Below are 14,389 nucleotides of genomic sequence, written 5' to 3' on the forward strand. Positions count from 1 at the left end.
CTGGTCATTTGCATGTAGTACTCCGACGCCTGAGAGAGCACCGCCTTTATGTCAAATTGTCTAAGTGCGATTTTTGGCTGAGGGAGATTAAATTCTTGGGTCACACTATCACTCAAGAAGGAATAGCAGTTGATCCGGATAAAGTGCAAGAGGTGATGAATTAGAAGCCACCCACCACTGTCCGTCAGATTCAAAGTTTTCTGGGGTTGGCTGGGTATTATCGGTGATTCATTCCGAATTTCTCCCGAATGCTAAGCCAATGACAGAACTATTGAAGAAGGGAGCAAAGTTTGAGTGGGGTCACAAATGTAAAGATGCTTTTCACACCTTGAGGCAACATCTGACCATAGCACATGTGTTGGTGCAACCTGACAACAACAAGTCATTTGATGTGTATTGTGATGCCTCTGGCACTGGGCTGGGTTGTGTTTTAATGCAAGACAATCGAGTCATTGCCTACGCGTCAAGAGCACTCAGAACTCATGAGCAAAATTATCCTACTCATGACTTAGATTTTGCAGCCGTGGTTCATGCCTTAAAAATGTGGAGGCATTACTTAATGGGAGCTCACTGCAACATCTATACAGATCACAAGAGCCTCAAGTACATCTTTACTCAGGCCGACCTCAACATGAGATAGAGAAGATGGCTGGAATTTATCAAGGACAACGACTTGGAAGTGCATTACCACCCTGGGAAGGCCAATGTGGTAGCAGATGCCCTAAGTCGAAAGTCACAATGCAATTGTATGGTGATGGATTCTCGCATCAATACCCTATGTGAAGAGTTGAGTAAAATGAGGATTGAAGTAATTCCTTCTGGTACCTTGACTTACATCTCCGTCGAACCAACCTTGTTAGACCAGATTATTATGGCCCAACTCGGTGACAAGGGAGTGCAAATTATCAAAGAGAATCTTAACCAGAAAGTGGAGAAGTACAAGTGCTTTTGCCAAGATAGCAAGGGGATACTATGGTTCGAAGACCGATTGGTGGTTCCTAAAAATAGGGACCTTAAGAAGTAAATTTTGGATGAGGCTCACCTCTCCAAATTCTCCATGTACCCAGGGAGCACCAAGATGTACCATGATCTGAAACCCCTGTATTGGTGGACAAGGATGAAAAGAGAGATAGCCAAATATGTGTCGGAATGTGATACATGTCAGAGGATAAAGGCAAGTCACCTAAAGTCAGCTGGTGCCTTGCAACCCCTATCGATACCTTCATGGAAATGGGATGACATCAGCATGGATTTCATTGTCGGTCTGCCCAACACCTCTCGACATCATGAATCAATCTGTGTCATTATGGACCGATTAACAAAAGTGGCTCATTTTCTTCCAGTGCACACCACCGATAAGGCACAAAAGTATGCAGAATTGTATATTGACCGAATTGTGTGTTTGCATGGATTACCTTGAACAATTGTTCTGACCGAGGAGCCCAATTCATAGCCAGATTTTGGGAACAATTACAAGAGTCCTTGGGAACTAAGCTAATAATAAGTTCAGCCTACCACCCTCAAACTGATGGTCAGACCGAAAGGGTAAATCAGATCCTTGAGGATATGCTGAGGGCTTGTGCAATCGATTACGACAAGAACTCGGACAAGTGTCTCTCCTTGGCAGAATTTGCTTATAACAACAGTTATCAATCTAGTCTGAAGATGGCACCCTTTGAGGCCCTGTATGGAAGGAGGTGTCGAACACCCCTAAATTTTTGGACCCGACATGGTGTCGGAAGCCAAAAGAAAGGTCAAGGTAATCAGGAAGAATCTAGAAGCTGCTCAGGCCAGGCAAAAGAGTTACCACGACAAAAGGAGGAAACCCCTACATTTTGAAGTGGGAGATTACGTATATCTAAAGGTATCACCCGCGAAAGGAGTGCAAAGATTTGGGATCAAAGGCAAGCTAGCCCCTCGCTACTTGGACCTTATGAGATCATAGAAGCATGTGGACCCGTGGCATACAAATTGAAGTTACCTCCAAAGATGTCTGCCATCCACAATGTGTTCCATGTATCCCAATCGAAGAAGTGTGTTCGGTTACCAACGGAAATCATAACCAAGCCAGATGTAGAGATAGAACCAGATCTATCATACCAAGAACACCCCTCTGATATCTTGGACTACAAGGAAAGATCCACTCGTGCAAAGTCGATCAAGATGTATAAGGTCTAATGGAGCAACCATACAGAAGAAGAGGCTAAATGGGAGACTGAGGATTTTCTACGCGCAAACTACCCCGATTGTCTAACTAAGGAAGTTGGTACGTAACCCTACCCCAGCCCCCCTGCCCTCTGACTCCAAATATAAGAAAGACACTCTTAATGAAAACCAATTTAAGCTATGAAACATTGACAAAAAGGGCTTCCTTCTGAAGTTGCAAAGAGGATGACATTCGAAGAGCAGATTCTCTATTGAACCTTATAAAGCTAACCAATACCATGAAAGCAAGCTGTAACCATTTCCTCACCCCTAGAGGACCTCGACTCGAATCTCGGGGCGAGATTCTTTTAAGGGGGAGGGCTATAACACCCCAGGTGTCACTCAGGGTTTTCCCTCATTACCTGCATCTGTGGACTGTTATCACATCTGGTTTAGATTGGGCTTAAGGCACCAAAAATTTAGGAACCAAACCTCGATCAGGTCTTACTCACCCTACAAATCACATCCTAACCATATGAAGCTTAAAGAAGAAGGTGAAATACCAAAACCCTAAAAATCCACTTTTAGGGGCAAAGGAACACTAAAAAAGAAACTCAACAAAAAGACCAAGAAGATCACATTGTCATGACTTGGGCCAATTATAAAAGTTGTGATACACTAAATAACCTACAAAAAATAGTCAGAAAGTTTGCCCAAAAGAGTTTTGCAAAATCCCCAAACAAGCCACTCAAGTGGGGGCTTCAAATAAAAATCATGATTTCAGAATTCTGAAATCCAACCCTCTCACAAAGATCAAACGCGTTCACCATGTTCTAAACCGCAAAACCCTTTGGCCCAATTGACAAAGTCATGGCTAATTACCCAACCTAACCCCTGGCAAAATATGGCTTTGAATCTCGAAGCCGGACGTGACAAAACCCTGCCCTCACCACGGGAAGACGCCTGCTGGACAGATCACACTTGAGTGGGTAAGATCTGCTTGGCCAGTGGACAAAATCCGTCGACCCCCACACATTATCTCTAGCTTATAGTGTAAGCAACAGATCGTATACAAAGATTTCACTGAGATAGGGCTTGAGCAAGCGACAAAATGGCTAGGAAAGGGGATCGGAGAACACTTGCCAAGTGTTCGACGCCGGTTGATAGAAGCCAAGCGGGCTCTGTCTTCCGCAATTGCACCAACCCACGCGCCTGCCCCCGCCTGCACCACGACTAGGGAAACTGCAACGTCATGAGCGCCACGCCTATAAGTACCCCTGCGCCCTCAGTCTCTCCCGGTGCACCCATTCAAGCCTTCTTCATCGGAGTTCGCGACCGCTGGAGTACGCCCCACCCGCCTCACCAGCCACAGGACCGACCACCGTGGCCCGTCTAACACCATCTTCCACCCCTCACGCCAACGCCACCAGGAGGTTCCCTAGCCCCCAGTAAACCTCCTCAGCCACCCCATTTCGCCTGGACGCCTCGCCAAAGTAGCGCCACCGCTCGCTGGATCTCAACCGAGCGCCGGTGCACGTGGATCCATTCCCACAACCAATATTAGCCAATTTCCTTTGAGGAATTGTCTTCCCACTGCCTGAGGAACTTGTCAGCCAAAGGAATCGAGCCCTACCGACGCCGACTAGCCGGAGCGCCTCCACCGCCAAACTCCGACCACCGGGGGAGGTAGACCGGACGACTCCGACCACCGTTGGTCGTCATCTGATCGTCGACGTGTTCGCCAGGACCTCCGCGACAGCTTCGCCGGAGCTAGATCACCGTCGGTAAGCCCCACCACCTTGTTTCTGTCGTTGGTACTATTCCGGTGAGTTTGGAGCGCGGGTTGATTAGTTCATAAATCTAGGGGGGTTTTCGTGATGTCAGTGACTCGGGTGAATAGCGCTCTGAGGACTGATTTGCGAGAGAAGAAGGAAAGGAAGCCAGGGACCCGAGCGCAAAGTGGATTCTCTTTTCCATTTTGAAATTCAAATCTTTTTTAATAAACAACAGACTTAGAAAAAGCATAACTCGAGTATTATTCATCCAAATGTGGTCAAACCAATTTTACTAGACTCTGCATAATATAATCTACCAAGCAAAAATAGTAGGTCTCATATTTCCTATATTACTTTCTAGAGTTTTGAATTAAATGAGAAAACTACTTAAACCTGAAAAATAAGGAAACTGGTAGGAAAACTTTTAGACTGAGGTTGGGAAAATTTATGGAGATACTTGACCAGTAGTTACAATGTTTAAAAATGTTAAGCACCCCAGTACCCAAGATTAAGCAAATTTTATGCCCTAGGATTTGTTTTTACTCAAACTTTGAAGAAATAGAAAAGGACACTAAAAATAGGAACCAAAGAACAATATTATTTTTCCTAGCATGATTAAGTGGTAAAGATCATAGGAAATATATATGGAACCCTAGTCCAGTACTGTTCTGGAATATATGATTTTATTTAGGTATTAAGTATTTAAGTAAGATAATGATTAAAAAATAATAGGACATATGCAACTGTGATAAGAAAAAAATAGTAAACCCTTAACCACTATTGAGACCAAAAGTGGAAAACAGTAAGTAACCTTATTTTTCCCTAGATACTTGTGATATATACTATAAGGGAAAAATATAAAACTAAGGTGAATATACAAGGGAATACACACCACCCCCTGCCACATGAGAAAGATTATATATTCTAAGAAATAGTACAACCCATCCCCTATAAGTAAAAATAACCAACTTTAGGAATCATTGCTCTTGCGCAAAGAAGAAACTAGAAAAATTGGGAAATCTGTTGTTTGACATTTTTCAAATAGAGTGGTAGCAGAAGGCACCCACTAAGCCCCAAACTTTAGGTATCCTTGGCTGAAATATTGCATAGGATCTTAATTATCACCCATAAACACCAGCAAAAATAAGTTATAGGGAAGAAGCCATTTCTACGCAAGGGTTGTAGTTTAAAGTACCCACACTGCCCTAGATTTTAATATTTTTTATACAGAACACCACTCCCATTTTAGGCCTCAATTTTTGAGACAGACTTGCGTAAACAAATAAGAAACCACTGTAATTTTTATAAGATTTTTGGAAATTTATAAAAGAGGTGTAGTTCAACCAACCCTATAAAATACCATAAAAATTAAAAAGGGGAAGAAATCCTTGGAACCTAGTATTCACTTTGGACATGCAAATGAATATAATTATGTTGCATTCATTAGATTGTAATCTTGTGGACGGAGAGTACGTCCTCATCCAAGAGCCAGAGGCACAACAAGAAGAAGCTCGGGAACCAGGTCCCGAACTCGTCGCCGAAGAACCATCTCCTGCACCCGCATTTGAAGGCAAGCCCCGGTTTTATGCATAACCGTTATATATGCTATTTTACTGCACTTAATGTTTTTAGGCTTGTACTATGCACTTAAGTGTAGGAGTTGCTTGAAACCCTAGCTGCATGAACTTAGGATTCCTTTTTGAGATGGATACTAGTATGCTAGGTCGAGTAGCTGCTTTGCTAATTAGGGATCCCGGTAGAAGTCAAGTGATTTTTCTAGCACTCGCATGAGGTCAGTAATTGATTGTATTCATCTTGATAACGAGATCTATGGTGGTCCGTGGACGTGGATCCAGGGTGGATGCCTTGTCTATGAGACGGGAATGGAATTAAGGATTAATGTGCGGATACCTGAGTCAAGCGTTTGAAAGTACTAAACACATGTCGAGAAATATGGTAACCGGTAAGCCTAGTACCTGGGTAAAGCCGGGCGTGGACTTTATCCCTCACTTGTCCTGAGACATGGACTCCCATGCTAGCTATGGTGGGTGCAAGTGCGGCCACTGCACGGCGACAGCCAGGGTCAGTGGGGCATTGCATGCCAAGGCGGTGAGCCCTGGCCGCGAACGAGGAATCGATGGGGACCGCTGACATGTGTGGGGATGGAGTGCCCCTACATGTCATGTGTTTAGGTTTACCTTGCAAGGTTAAAACTCGATTTGAATTGTCTGCTTCTCGCAGCTAATGAGACTGCTTGACCCCTTGTCCTACATCGAGTAAAAAAGTGAAATGAGGATTTTTGAGATAACATGTTTATTGCACTAAATATTTGATACTATGTATGGATAGTTAGGTGCTCATCTAGTCTAAAAATATTATTCTACAACTTGAAAAGCTAAAACCTGTTTTAGACTCATCTAGTGCTTTTGGCAAACCAAACCCCTCAGCCAAACAACTTCATGGTCTAGAGGTAGAGGAGTAGACTCCTCACACCGGGTAAGTCTAGATGAGTATTAGTATACTCAGCCTTGCTTGTGGCAGCATTTTTACAAGTACACTACAGGACATGGTTGATGGTGTGACTTGGCCCTCCACCCTACCACCGGGCTGGACGGTCGAGTGGTGCCGCCTCGGTAGGAGAGGACCAAGAGGAGTAGTGGGCTAGGCCTTGCCCTATTCCTCAGTATCGACGTCATCAATTATCCACTACACTATTAAGAACTTGTTATCTTTTATCAAACTCCGATTTGTGTAATAACTCAAGTACTTTAATTTGTGGTTTCATGTTTATTGTATTCTCTCTGAGTCTCACCATCGTGTGAGCTAATGGTACTCGATCCTTGGTGCGTGGCTCTATCGGACGAGATCTGAAGAACTAACGGGTTATTCTGATTTAAGTGTGTTGCTGCCATTAAGGTGCAACTCGGGCACTTAAGCTAGAATAATCTCGGCGGTTCTACCACAATTTAATAAAGGTAAAATAAAAGATAAAACCCTAGTGAATTTTTATGTGCCAAAATTTGTAGACCTAATCTCATTTAATGTAATCCCATCCCTCGAATAAGTTTATCCAAGTAAGTAATTTACCGAGATATACTTAGTTAGAGAATAGTAGACCCTTAGGCATAGTGATCTACCCAACCCAGATTTCACCTATGTGCCTGTACCTTCTATTGAACCTTGTTTGATGTGTTGCATATGTTTGGTGTACTGTTCTTTTGTTATTCCCCAAGTGTGTTGAATGAATGATTGCTTTGCGTAGACAACGAGCAGTTCGAGGTTTCTGAGTGTGTTGCAGGAGACTTCCCTGAGCAGCAACCTGGTGAAGGCAAGTGTCTTCTGACCTATTATGTCCTACTTACTTTATAATTCATTGTCCCGCATACCATGATCAACATAAGGATTGACTAGTATTCTGTTTTCCTATCCTTATTTACCCTTTGGGAATTGGTTACTATGTTTAGTATCATGCTATTGCTTTACTTTAATCAATCAACATGATGAGAACATTTATGATATGTTGATGGTATCTTGATTATGATGATAAACATGTGATACTTTAGGGGACTCGGGCAGTTTCCCTAGTACTTCTCCGTAAGGACCTGTTCGCTGGATGACCATGTGGGAAAACAGTACAACCATGAGGGTGGAATGGAACACCCTTAGCTGATTTATTGGAGGAACTTGGGGGTGTAGTTAGCTTCACCATTGTGCCGTCAATGGAGGCCAGGGCATAGTGCTTGCTCTGCAAAGGGTGGGTGTCGAGGTTCATTCGATTTGGTTTTGATAGTCATCCACCTTAGGGAGGAGTACTGTGTTTGTACGACTAGCGAAACCTAATGGGCAACTACACACTAGGGGAATCTTTGTAAAGGCTACGTAGTGAAACCTTATCGACTCACCTTGGTAGTGTTTGAGGGTTTGATCGACCTGAGGCTCGTGGGTAAAATGTGCAACCTCTATAGAGTGTTAGAAACTGGTATATCAACTGTGCTCACAATTATGAGCAGCCTTGGGAGCTCCTTTGATTAGAGTTACTTTGGATACCTTTATGATTATGCTTAATGATGATGATTACATTTATGGTACTTGGTATTTCCTCTTGGAGGGAGTATATTTGGGTTAATAACTCGGGTTTATTGATAAAACTTGGCTCTTTACTAGAAATAAATACCTTACAAACTAAAAGCATTTGCTCTAAGCTTAACCCCACATACAGCTAGTCCACTTTAGCCAAACGGAACATTTGCTGAGTTCGTTGATGTGTGCTCACCCTTGCTTCAAAACACCAAAACCACAGGTTGTCCCCATTGAAACTAGTGCTTAGGAGAAAATGAAGGAAATGTGGAGTATTTCTAGAAGTTTCAGGACATCGACAAGTTCTAGAATAGTTTAGTGGCAAACCCCCAGTCAGCTGCCTGTGAAGGCCTTATCGTACTGCGTTTCATTCAGAACTTTGATGATGACTTTGTAAGGAAAATGGACCTCGGGCCATTTGGCCCAATAGGTTTTGGTGTTTGATGATCAACATAACCTGTGGACTAATGTATTTGCTAGTGTTTATGTTTGTAGTTCACAAGATGCTAAGGTTACTTGGACAAAGGCAATGATGAAAGCAATACCTCTAAAGAAGACATTATGAAGATCAAAAGTGAAGATCAACAAGTATCAAGCAAGTCTAAGAAATGGAGAGAAGTGTTGCCACTGGCGGACTGTTTGGCTGAGAGCACCGGACTGTCCGGTGGCACACCGGACTGTCTGGTGCCACACGCCGGACTGTCCGGTGCACCAAGGAACAGTAGCCCAATGGCTAGTTCTAGGTGGCACTGGTGGAGAGAAGCCACCGGACTATCCAGTGTGACACGTAGACTTTCTGGTGTAAAAGCCTACAGCGCCAACGGTCACCTGCAGTGTCAGTTCAATGGCTAGACGCACTGGACAGGGCGCCGGACTGTCCGGTGACCCCACCGGACTGTTCGGTGTGCTGTAGAGAGCAACAACTTTTATCCAACGGATAGTTTTATGTTGGGGTCTATAAATACCACCCCAATCGGCCATTTCAAGGTGTGGGAGGCCAAGCGACATACCAAGCATATATTAGACATTTCCAAGTGCTCATACAACCAAGTGCTTAATAGAATCACTCAGTGATTAGCGTAGGTGCTTTGCAAAGTGCTTCGGTTAGTTAGACCGCTTTAGCACTTGTTCTCGGTAAATCCTAGTTAGTTGAGTGAGTTTAGATAAACCAAACAACCTCTCGGCTCTTGCGCGAGCCGTTGTAATTGTACCGAGTGGGGCGAGAATCCTGCGAGATCGTGGCAACCTCGTTTATGTCACGGCCACCACCGTGTGCCAGAGGGAACGAGGCCCACGATGTTTCGGCCAGAAGCTCGATAGTAGAGACGGCGGGGAGCGTCTGGGAGGATTCGGAAGCGGAGCACCACATGCACGTGGAGAAGGCCTGCGGCTCTGTACGGAGTTACTCGACCGTGATGCTTGGCCCTCACGTGGGCTTCCCTTTGTGTAGGGGTACCAACGAGGATTCGTCAGGACCTTGTGTGGTTCTGGATGCCTCGGTAAAAATACCAGCGCCATCCACGAGGGTTTGTGTGGCAGAATCTCCCAAGTTATTGGTCCCACATGCACCTGACCTTGTCTCAAAGACCTCAGACGACTATGCATGTGCACCATATAACTTAACAGGATCCGTCCGAGTGTCCCAAGGACCCCGGATAAACCACTTACAACCAGGATCATAAGATTAAGTAAACACAAATCACACACCAACATTTGCAGCAGAATTTCTTTATTACAAAAAGTTACAAGTTACAACAAATTTACATTATCTTTATCGGAGTGATTACAAAAGTGATTCAAAGAAATATACTTTGAAATGTTATAAATTATTTATAAGTTTGAAATAAATGCTAGCTCAATGACAATCCTCAATAAGAAGTATAGAAGAGGTACTTTAACCTATAAGAAGGTCGTGCCCACTGGCGCTTAGCACCATCCACAACAGTATAAGACGGTCGTGCCCACTGGCGCTTAGCACCATCCACAACAGCGCAATTCTAGTTCCTGCAACAACATGGGTTCGAAAACCCTGAGTACAAAGTGTAATTTTGCAAGTCTTACCTGTCTATGGAAAAAGACTCTCAAGGATATGCTGGCTTTTGGGAATCAAGGAAATGCTTATCAAGATTCAAATAACTCTTTTTGCAGAAAAGCTTACTATAAGTGGATCCTTAAGAATTCATTTTACTTGTCAGGTTAAGTAATTGCCTGTAGCTAGAATTCTTTCTATTCTAGATCAAACACTTGGCCTATACTAGCCGTCTTTTATCACCCCTTCAGTTCACTTGATTCCTATGTGTAAGTCAGTGACCAAGTCTTCATGTCTGAGAAGTAACGGCGATCCGAATCGATTAGTACCTAGCTGGGGATCTCCAACCACACGACATATGTAGCACTTAACCCATGCATATGTCAACTCACCACCAGGTTTCTCAAGACCAAAATGGGTTCACGCCAACCGAGAGCATAGATACTCCACCGTCCAGCCACTTGCCACGGAGGGTACACACTACTCTCGCCATCTCTCCACTCCCATTGCGCGGTGGCATTTCTAGTATTGGTCCGACCGAGGCAAAGCTTACCCATGACGAGGCATGTGTCCAGTTAAAAGGTCCTCGATCATCAAGCCTACATTAGTTTGGTCCTTAAGCGACTCAGACGGAGACACTACACCGAGACTCTCTTCTCATGCAAGTCAACCACCCAGTCTCGTCTTTATTATTTAAAACCCAAAGTTTGGTACCTGGCAGAGGCACACCTTTTCAGATGTTGAACCCATCATGGCCATGATGGATTCACCATCACAAGCTTTTCTTTGTAAAAATTCCCATCCCATATGAAGCATCACCTTTTTGTTTAAAACAAAACATTTTGTTTTCTAAAGCAAGGCTAAGCACTAGAAAACTTGTTTGAATAAATCATGTAACAAGGAATGGTAACCAATTTTCCAAGGAAGGGAATGCATCAATTGTTTAGCACACAACTCCTATCACCTAATGCATTAAATAAGGTGATAAAGTTTTTAAAACATCAAGGAAAAGGGATAATGCACCGGGGCTTACCTGGAATAACACTAGGTTATTGTTGGTTAGACGACGATCTCTTGATGACCATCCTTTGTCTTGGTACTCGTTCAAATTATCCATCTTCAGGTTCATCATCCGCATCACCTTGAGATTAATCCAGTTCTTGTCCTTCACACATCACGTCATCAACTAGCGTACCTCATGGCATGCATGATGCACATGTATGAGTGCATGTATGAATATCACAATATAGATAAAGCTACTGGAAGAATATTAAACACTTATAGCAAGACATCACAACTCTAATACGAAAACACTAGATGTCTATATCACATTAAGAACTATAGCTATGGTATTCGAACTTAACCGGATCCAATTCTAACAGCAAGCCATAGTGAACCATTTATAAGCACCGTATCTCTCTTGACTAGAGCATAACATCTAAACTCAGACTTACTATTATAGAACATCGAAGATTTAAAATAACGAATAGTAGCATTTCATATATCTTCAGAATTACTATACAAAATTATCCTGTAAATGATATCAACTCAATAAAGCACTACAGTATTTGATCCATCTGATAAAGTATTATATTAAAAAATAGCGTTTCCAAAGACGACATTCTCGATAATCTAGATATTTAAAGTACTTATACCTCTTCTACTATGAGGTTTCCGGTATTTCAACTGAAATGGGCCTGCTAACGCTATTCGCTTCCAATTTAATTAGAAACGACGCACACTCATTCACGACTATTATCGTAAATGAACAACATAAAAGAGAAAAGAAGAAATAGCTTCTATTCTGAATATCGCTATGGAGTATCACCCAAAAAATAGTAAAGGATTAGGAGATAATCACCACCACGCATCTGTGCTATAAATAAGAGAATCATAACGATAATATATATAATCGAACCATTCATCAATTCTAATAGTAGCAAAAATGACACAGCTCCCCGCGACCATATTTGACTCGACACCCGGGGTAACAGCGACAATTCCTAATTCAGACGTTTTCTCAAACACCTAATAGGTCTACGTACCAGACGAGATTAAATAAGCGAAACACAATATCCTACCCCGTAGAGAAATAACCTAACAACAAACATATGTAATGAGATACGGATAATTACTACAACACATCACAAGTATCTGATTCGAACGTCGCGATTAATATCCATCTAATCTATTCACCGAATTAATTAGTAGGATTAGCGAGCCAGAGTACTATTACCAAATTGATTAGAAATCTGTGGAAGCAGCAACAACACTTGGCTCAGGCCCTTCACCAAACACTTATCGAGTAGAGGCTGACGAGATCGCAGATGAGAAACGACAATGAACTCTGGGTTCAAGCCATTCGTCGAGCACCAGCGGCGGTTGATGGCGAGCACATGAACAGCGATGACTTCCTGGTTCAAGCTGCAGGGCCAAGCTCACCAGAGAGCAGGGACTAGACGATGGCGCGCTAATGAAGATGATAGTGGTCGCCGAAGTTGAAGAGCGACGGACTCGACGAGACCGCGGTTGCAGGCAAATTCGACGACATTTTAAAACATGGCGAGCCCAGCAAGCCCCATAGCGAGCTGAGAGCAGCGCCCGACGACCTGGTGGAACAGGATTTTGTCGCGACCAGAGGGAATAAGGATGGCGCAGCGTAGGAGAGGCAAACTGTTAACGACGATGGCACGTCAAGGCTGCACAGATCAATGGCACGGGGCAGGGCTGCGTAGATCGGGACGTCGCAAGAGACGCGGAGATTGCGGGGCCACTGTGGCACAAGGGAACGACGCCCGGTAGCGGAGCTCGCACGCGGCCATGGAAGGTGAGGCGAGGTTGGCCGGCGAGCTCCGGCGAGGGAGGAAGCACCGCTGGTGCGTGCAGGACAGCGTCCATGGCGAGGTTGGAGGTTCGGGCGTTCACCAGAGGACGGCGACGAGCTCCAGCTGGAAGAAGCCATGGAGGGGGGTGCGACCATGGAGTGGAGCTTGGCTGTGGCTTGGCTAGAGAAGACGCAAGTCGTCGGCAAGCAGAGAGGGCACAAGCTGCATGGTGGAGAAGAGCAGTGTGAGGAGGCAAAGATCTGAGACGGCGCTAACGTCTGGCGCCGGTCTGCTGTGCCGTGGGAAGGGGGTCACCGGAGCTTGACATGGTCGGTACTGGGGAAGACACAGCACATCCATGTCGAGCTCGGAGGAGGTCCTGGCGCTACGGAGAGGCAAGGAGGGGTCGTGCTCCATGGTTGAAGCTCGGGAGCCAGGGAAGAGAGGGTGCCAGTAGAGGTGGCCGAGGAGGGAGATGGCAACAACTAGAGAGGAGGAGCGCCGGCATGCGTGAAGAATAGGAGTCGTGAGGGGGAAGAAGACTTGGATATGGCCTCCATAAAGATCAGGCGAGGGAGATAAGGCCATTGGCCTAGGGCGACGGGGGATAAGATAGAAAAGATATTTTCTTTTCTTCTTTTTTTAACACAAGAATACACACGTATGTATCTGAGTTCTGGTATTTAAGCGTGGATGAGATATAAACAGAACAAACTAACACAATATCGACCATGCTTTTACAGACGACGTTTTATAAATTTAACACCGGATACAAATTTATCTCCTATCCAAACATGGATAAATTTCTCTGTTTTCAATATTTTGCTGGAAACAATCCAATTAATCATTTTGCGCACGATTTTCTTGGTTCTAGAATTAAGATTTGAAATATGTACAAAGGAGTTGGACTAAAAGAAGATTTGATCTTGTTACAACCAAACGAACATGAAACAAGATTAAATAATAGTTAATTCAGTCCCGATTAGTTTTGTTCAAATAACCTATTGGGTCCAGTTCTAATAAATTCATTTGGGGCAAAATCACCAAACTGAGTTAAGTTTCCAGATTCATGTTCACTTCGTCGATTAACTTTGAATAAGCGCAAGACTTGGTAATTTACGAGACAAATACGCTCTGAACTTCATGAAAACTTTAGGAAGAGTCTAGATAGACGGAGATAGATGCAATATTAAAATCGCGATAGGCGAAAATGATCATGGTTTTGAGATTACTATTCTTATTGGCATCCCGTGCTGAAGTCCATATTCGCAGTTAACATACAGTAACACCTGGGGTGTTATAGTTTGCATCTCTACCTTGCTATTTAGCTTCCGCATTTACATTAAGCAGTTAAGTTTCAATCTTGTCTTTATACTTACATCGTTTAGGATTGAAACTTAGACATTGCGGTAGAGATAGCAACACTTAGACAAAACCTAGTTTGTACATTCTAGTTTGATTATTTGCATAGGTTTTGCTCTAGGGATTTATTTGTGGCCTAGTTTAAAGAAATTTTTAGAAGTCCTAATTCACCCACC

At 43.7% G+C, this 14,389-nt stretch overlaps 1 protein-coding gene across 1 annotated transcript; it reads right to left on the reverse strand.

The window, feature by feature from the left end:
• Nucleotides 1-12,056: 12,056 nt before the first annotated feature.
• On the reverse strand, nt 12,057-13,387 carry LOC100383731 (uncharacterized). Its single transcript, NM_001176368.1, has one exon. It carries the CDS (start codon nt 13,004-13,006, stop codon nt 12,497-12,499), a length of 510 nt encoding a protein of 169 aa, NP_001169839.1. The 5' UTR covers nt 13,007-13,387; the 3' UTR covers nt 12,057-12,496.
• Between the last annotated feature and the right edge of the window lie 1,002 nt (nt 13,388-14,389).

This window comes from Zea mays, chromosome 3 (assembly GCF_902167145.1).
Source record: "Zea mays cultivar B73 chromosome 3, Zm-B73-REFERENCE-NAM-5.0, whole genome shotgun sequence".
NCBI lineage: Eukaryota > Viridiplantae > Streptophyta > Magnoliopsida > Poales > Poaceae > Zea > Zea mays.

What these genes read in the sequence shown, in the direction of transcription:
- LOC100383731 (NM_001176368.1), bottom strand. Translation starts at nt 13,006, where the DNA reads ATGGTCGCACCCCCCTCCATGGCTTCTTCCAGCTGGAGCTCGTCGCCG.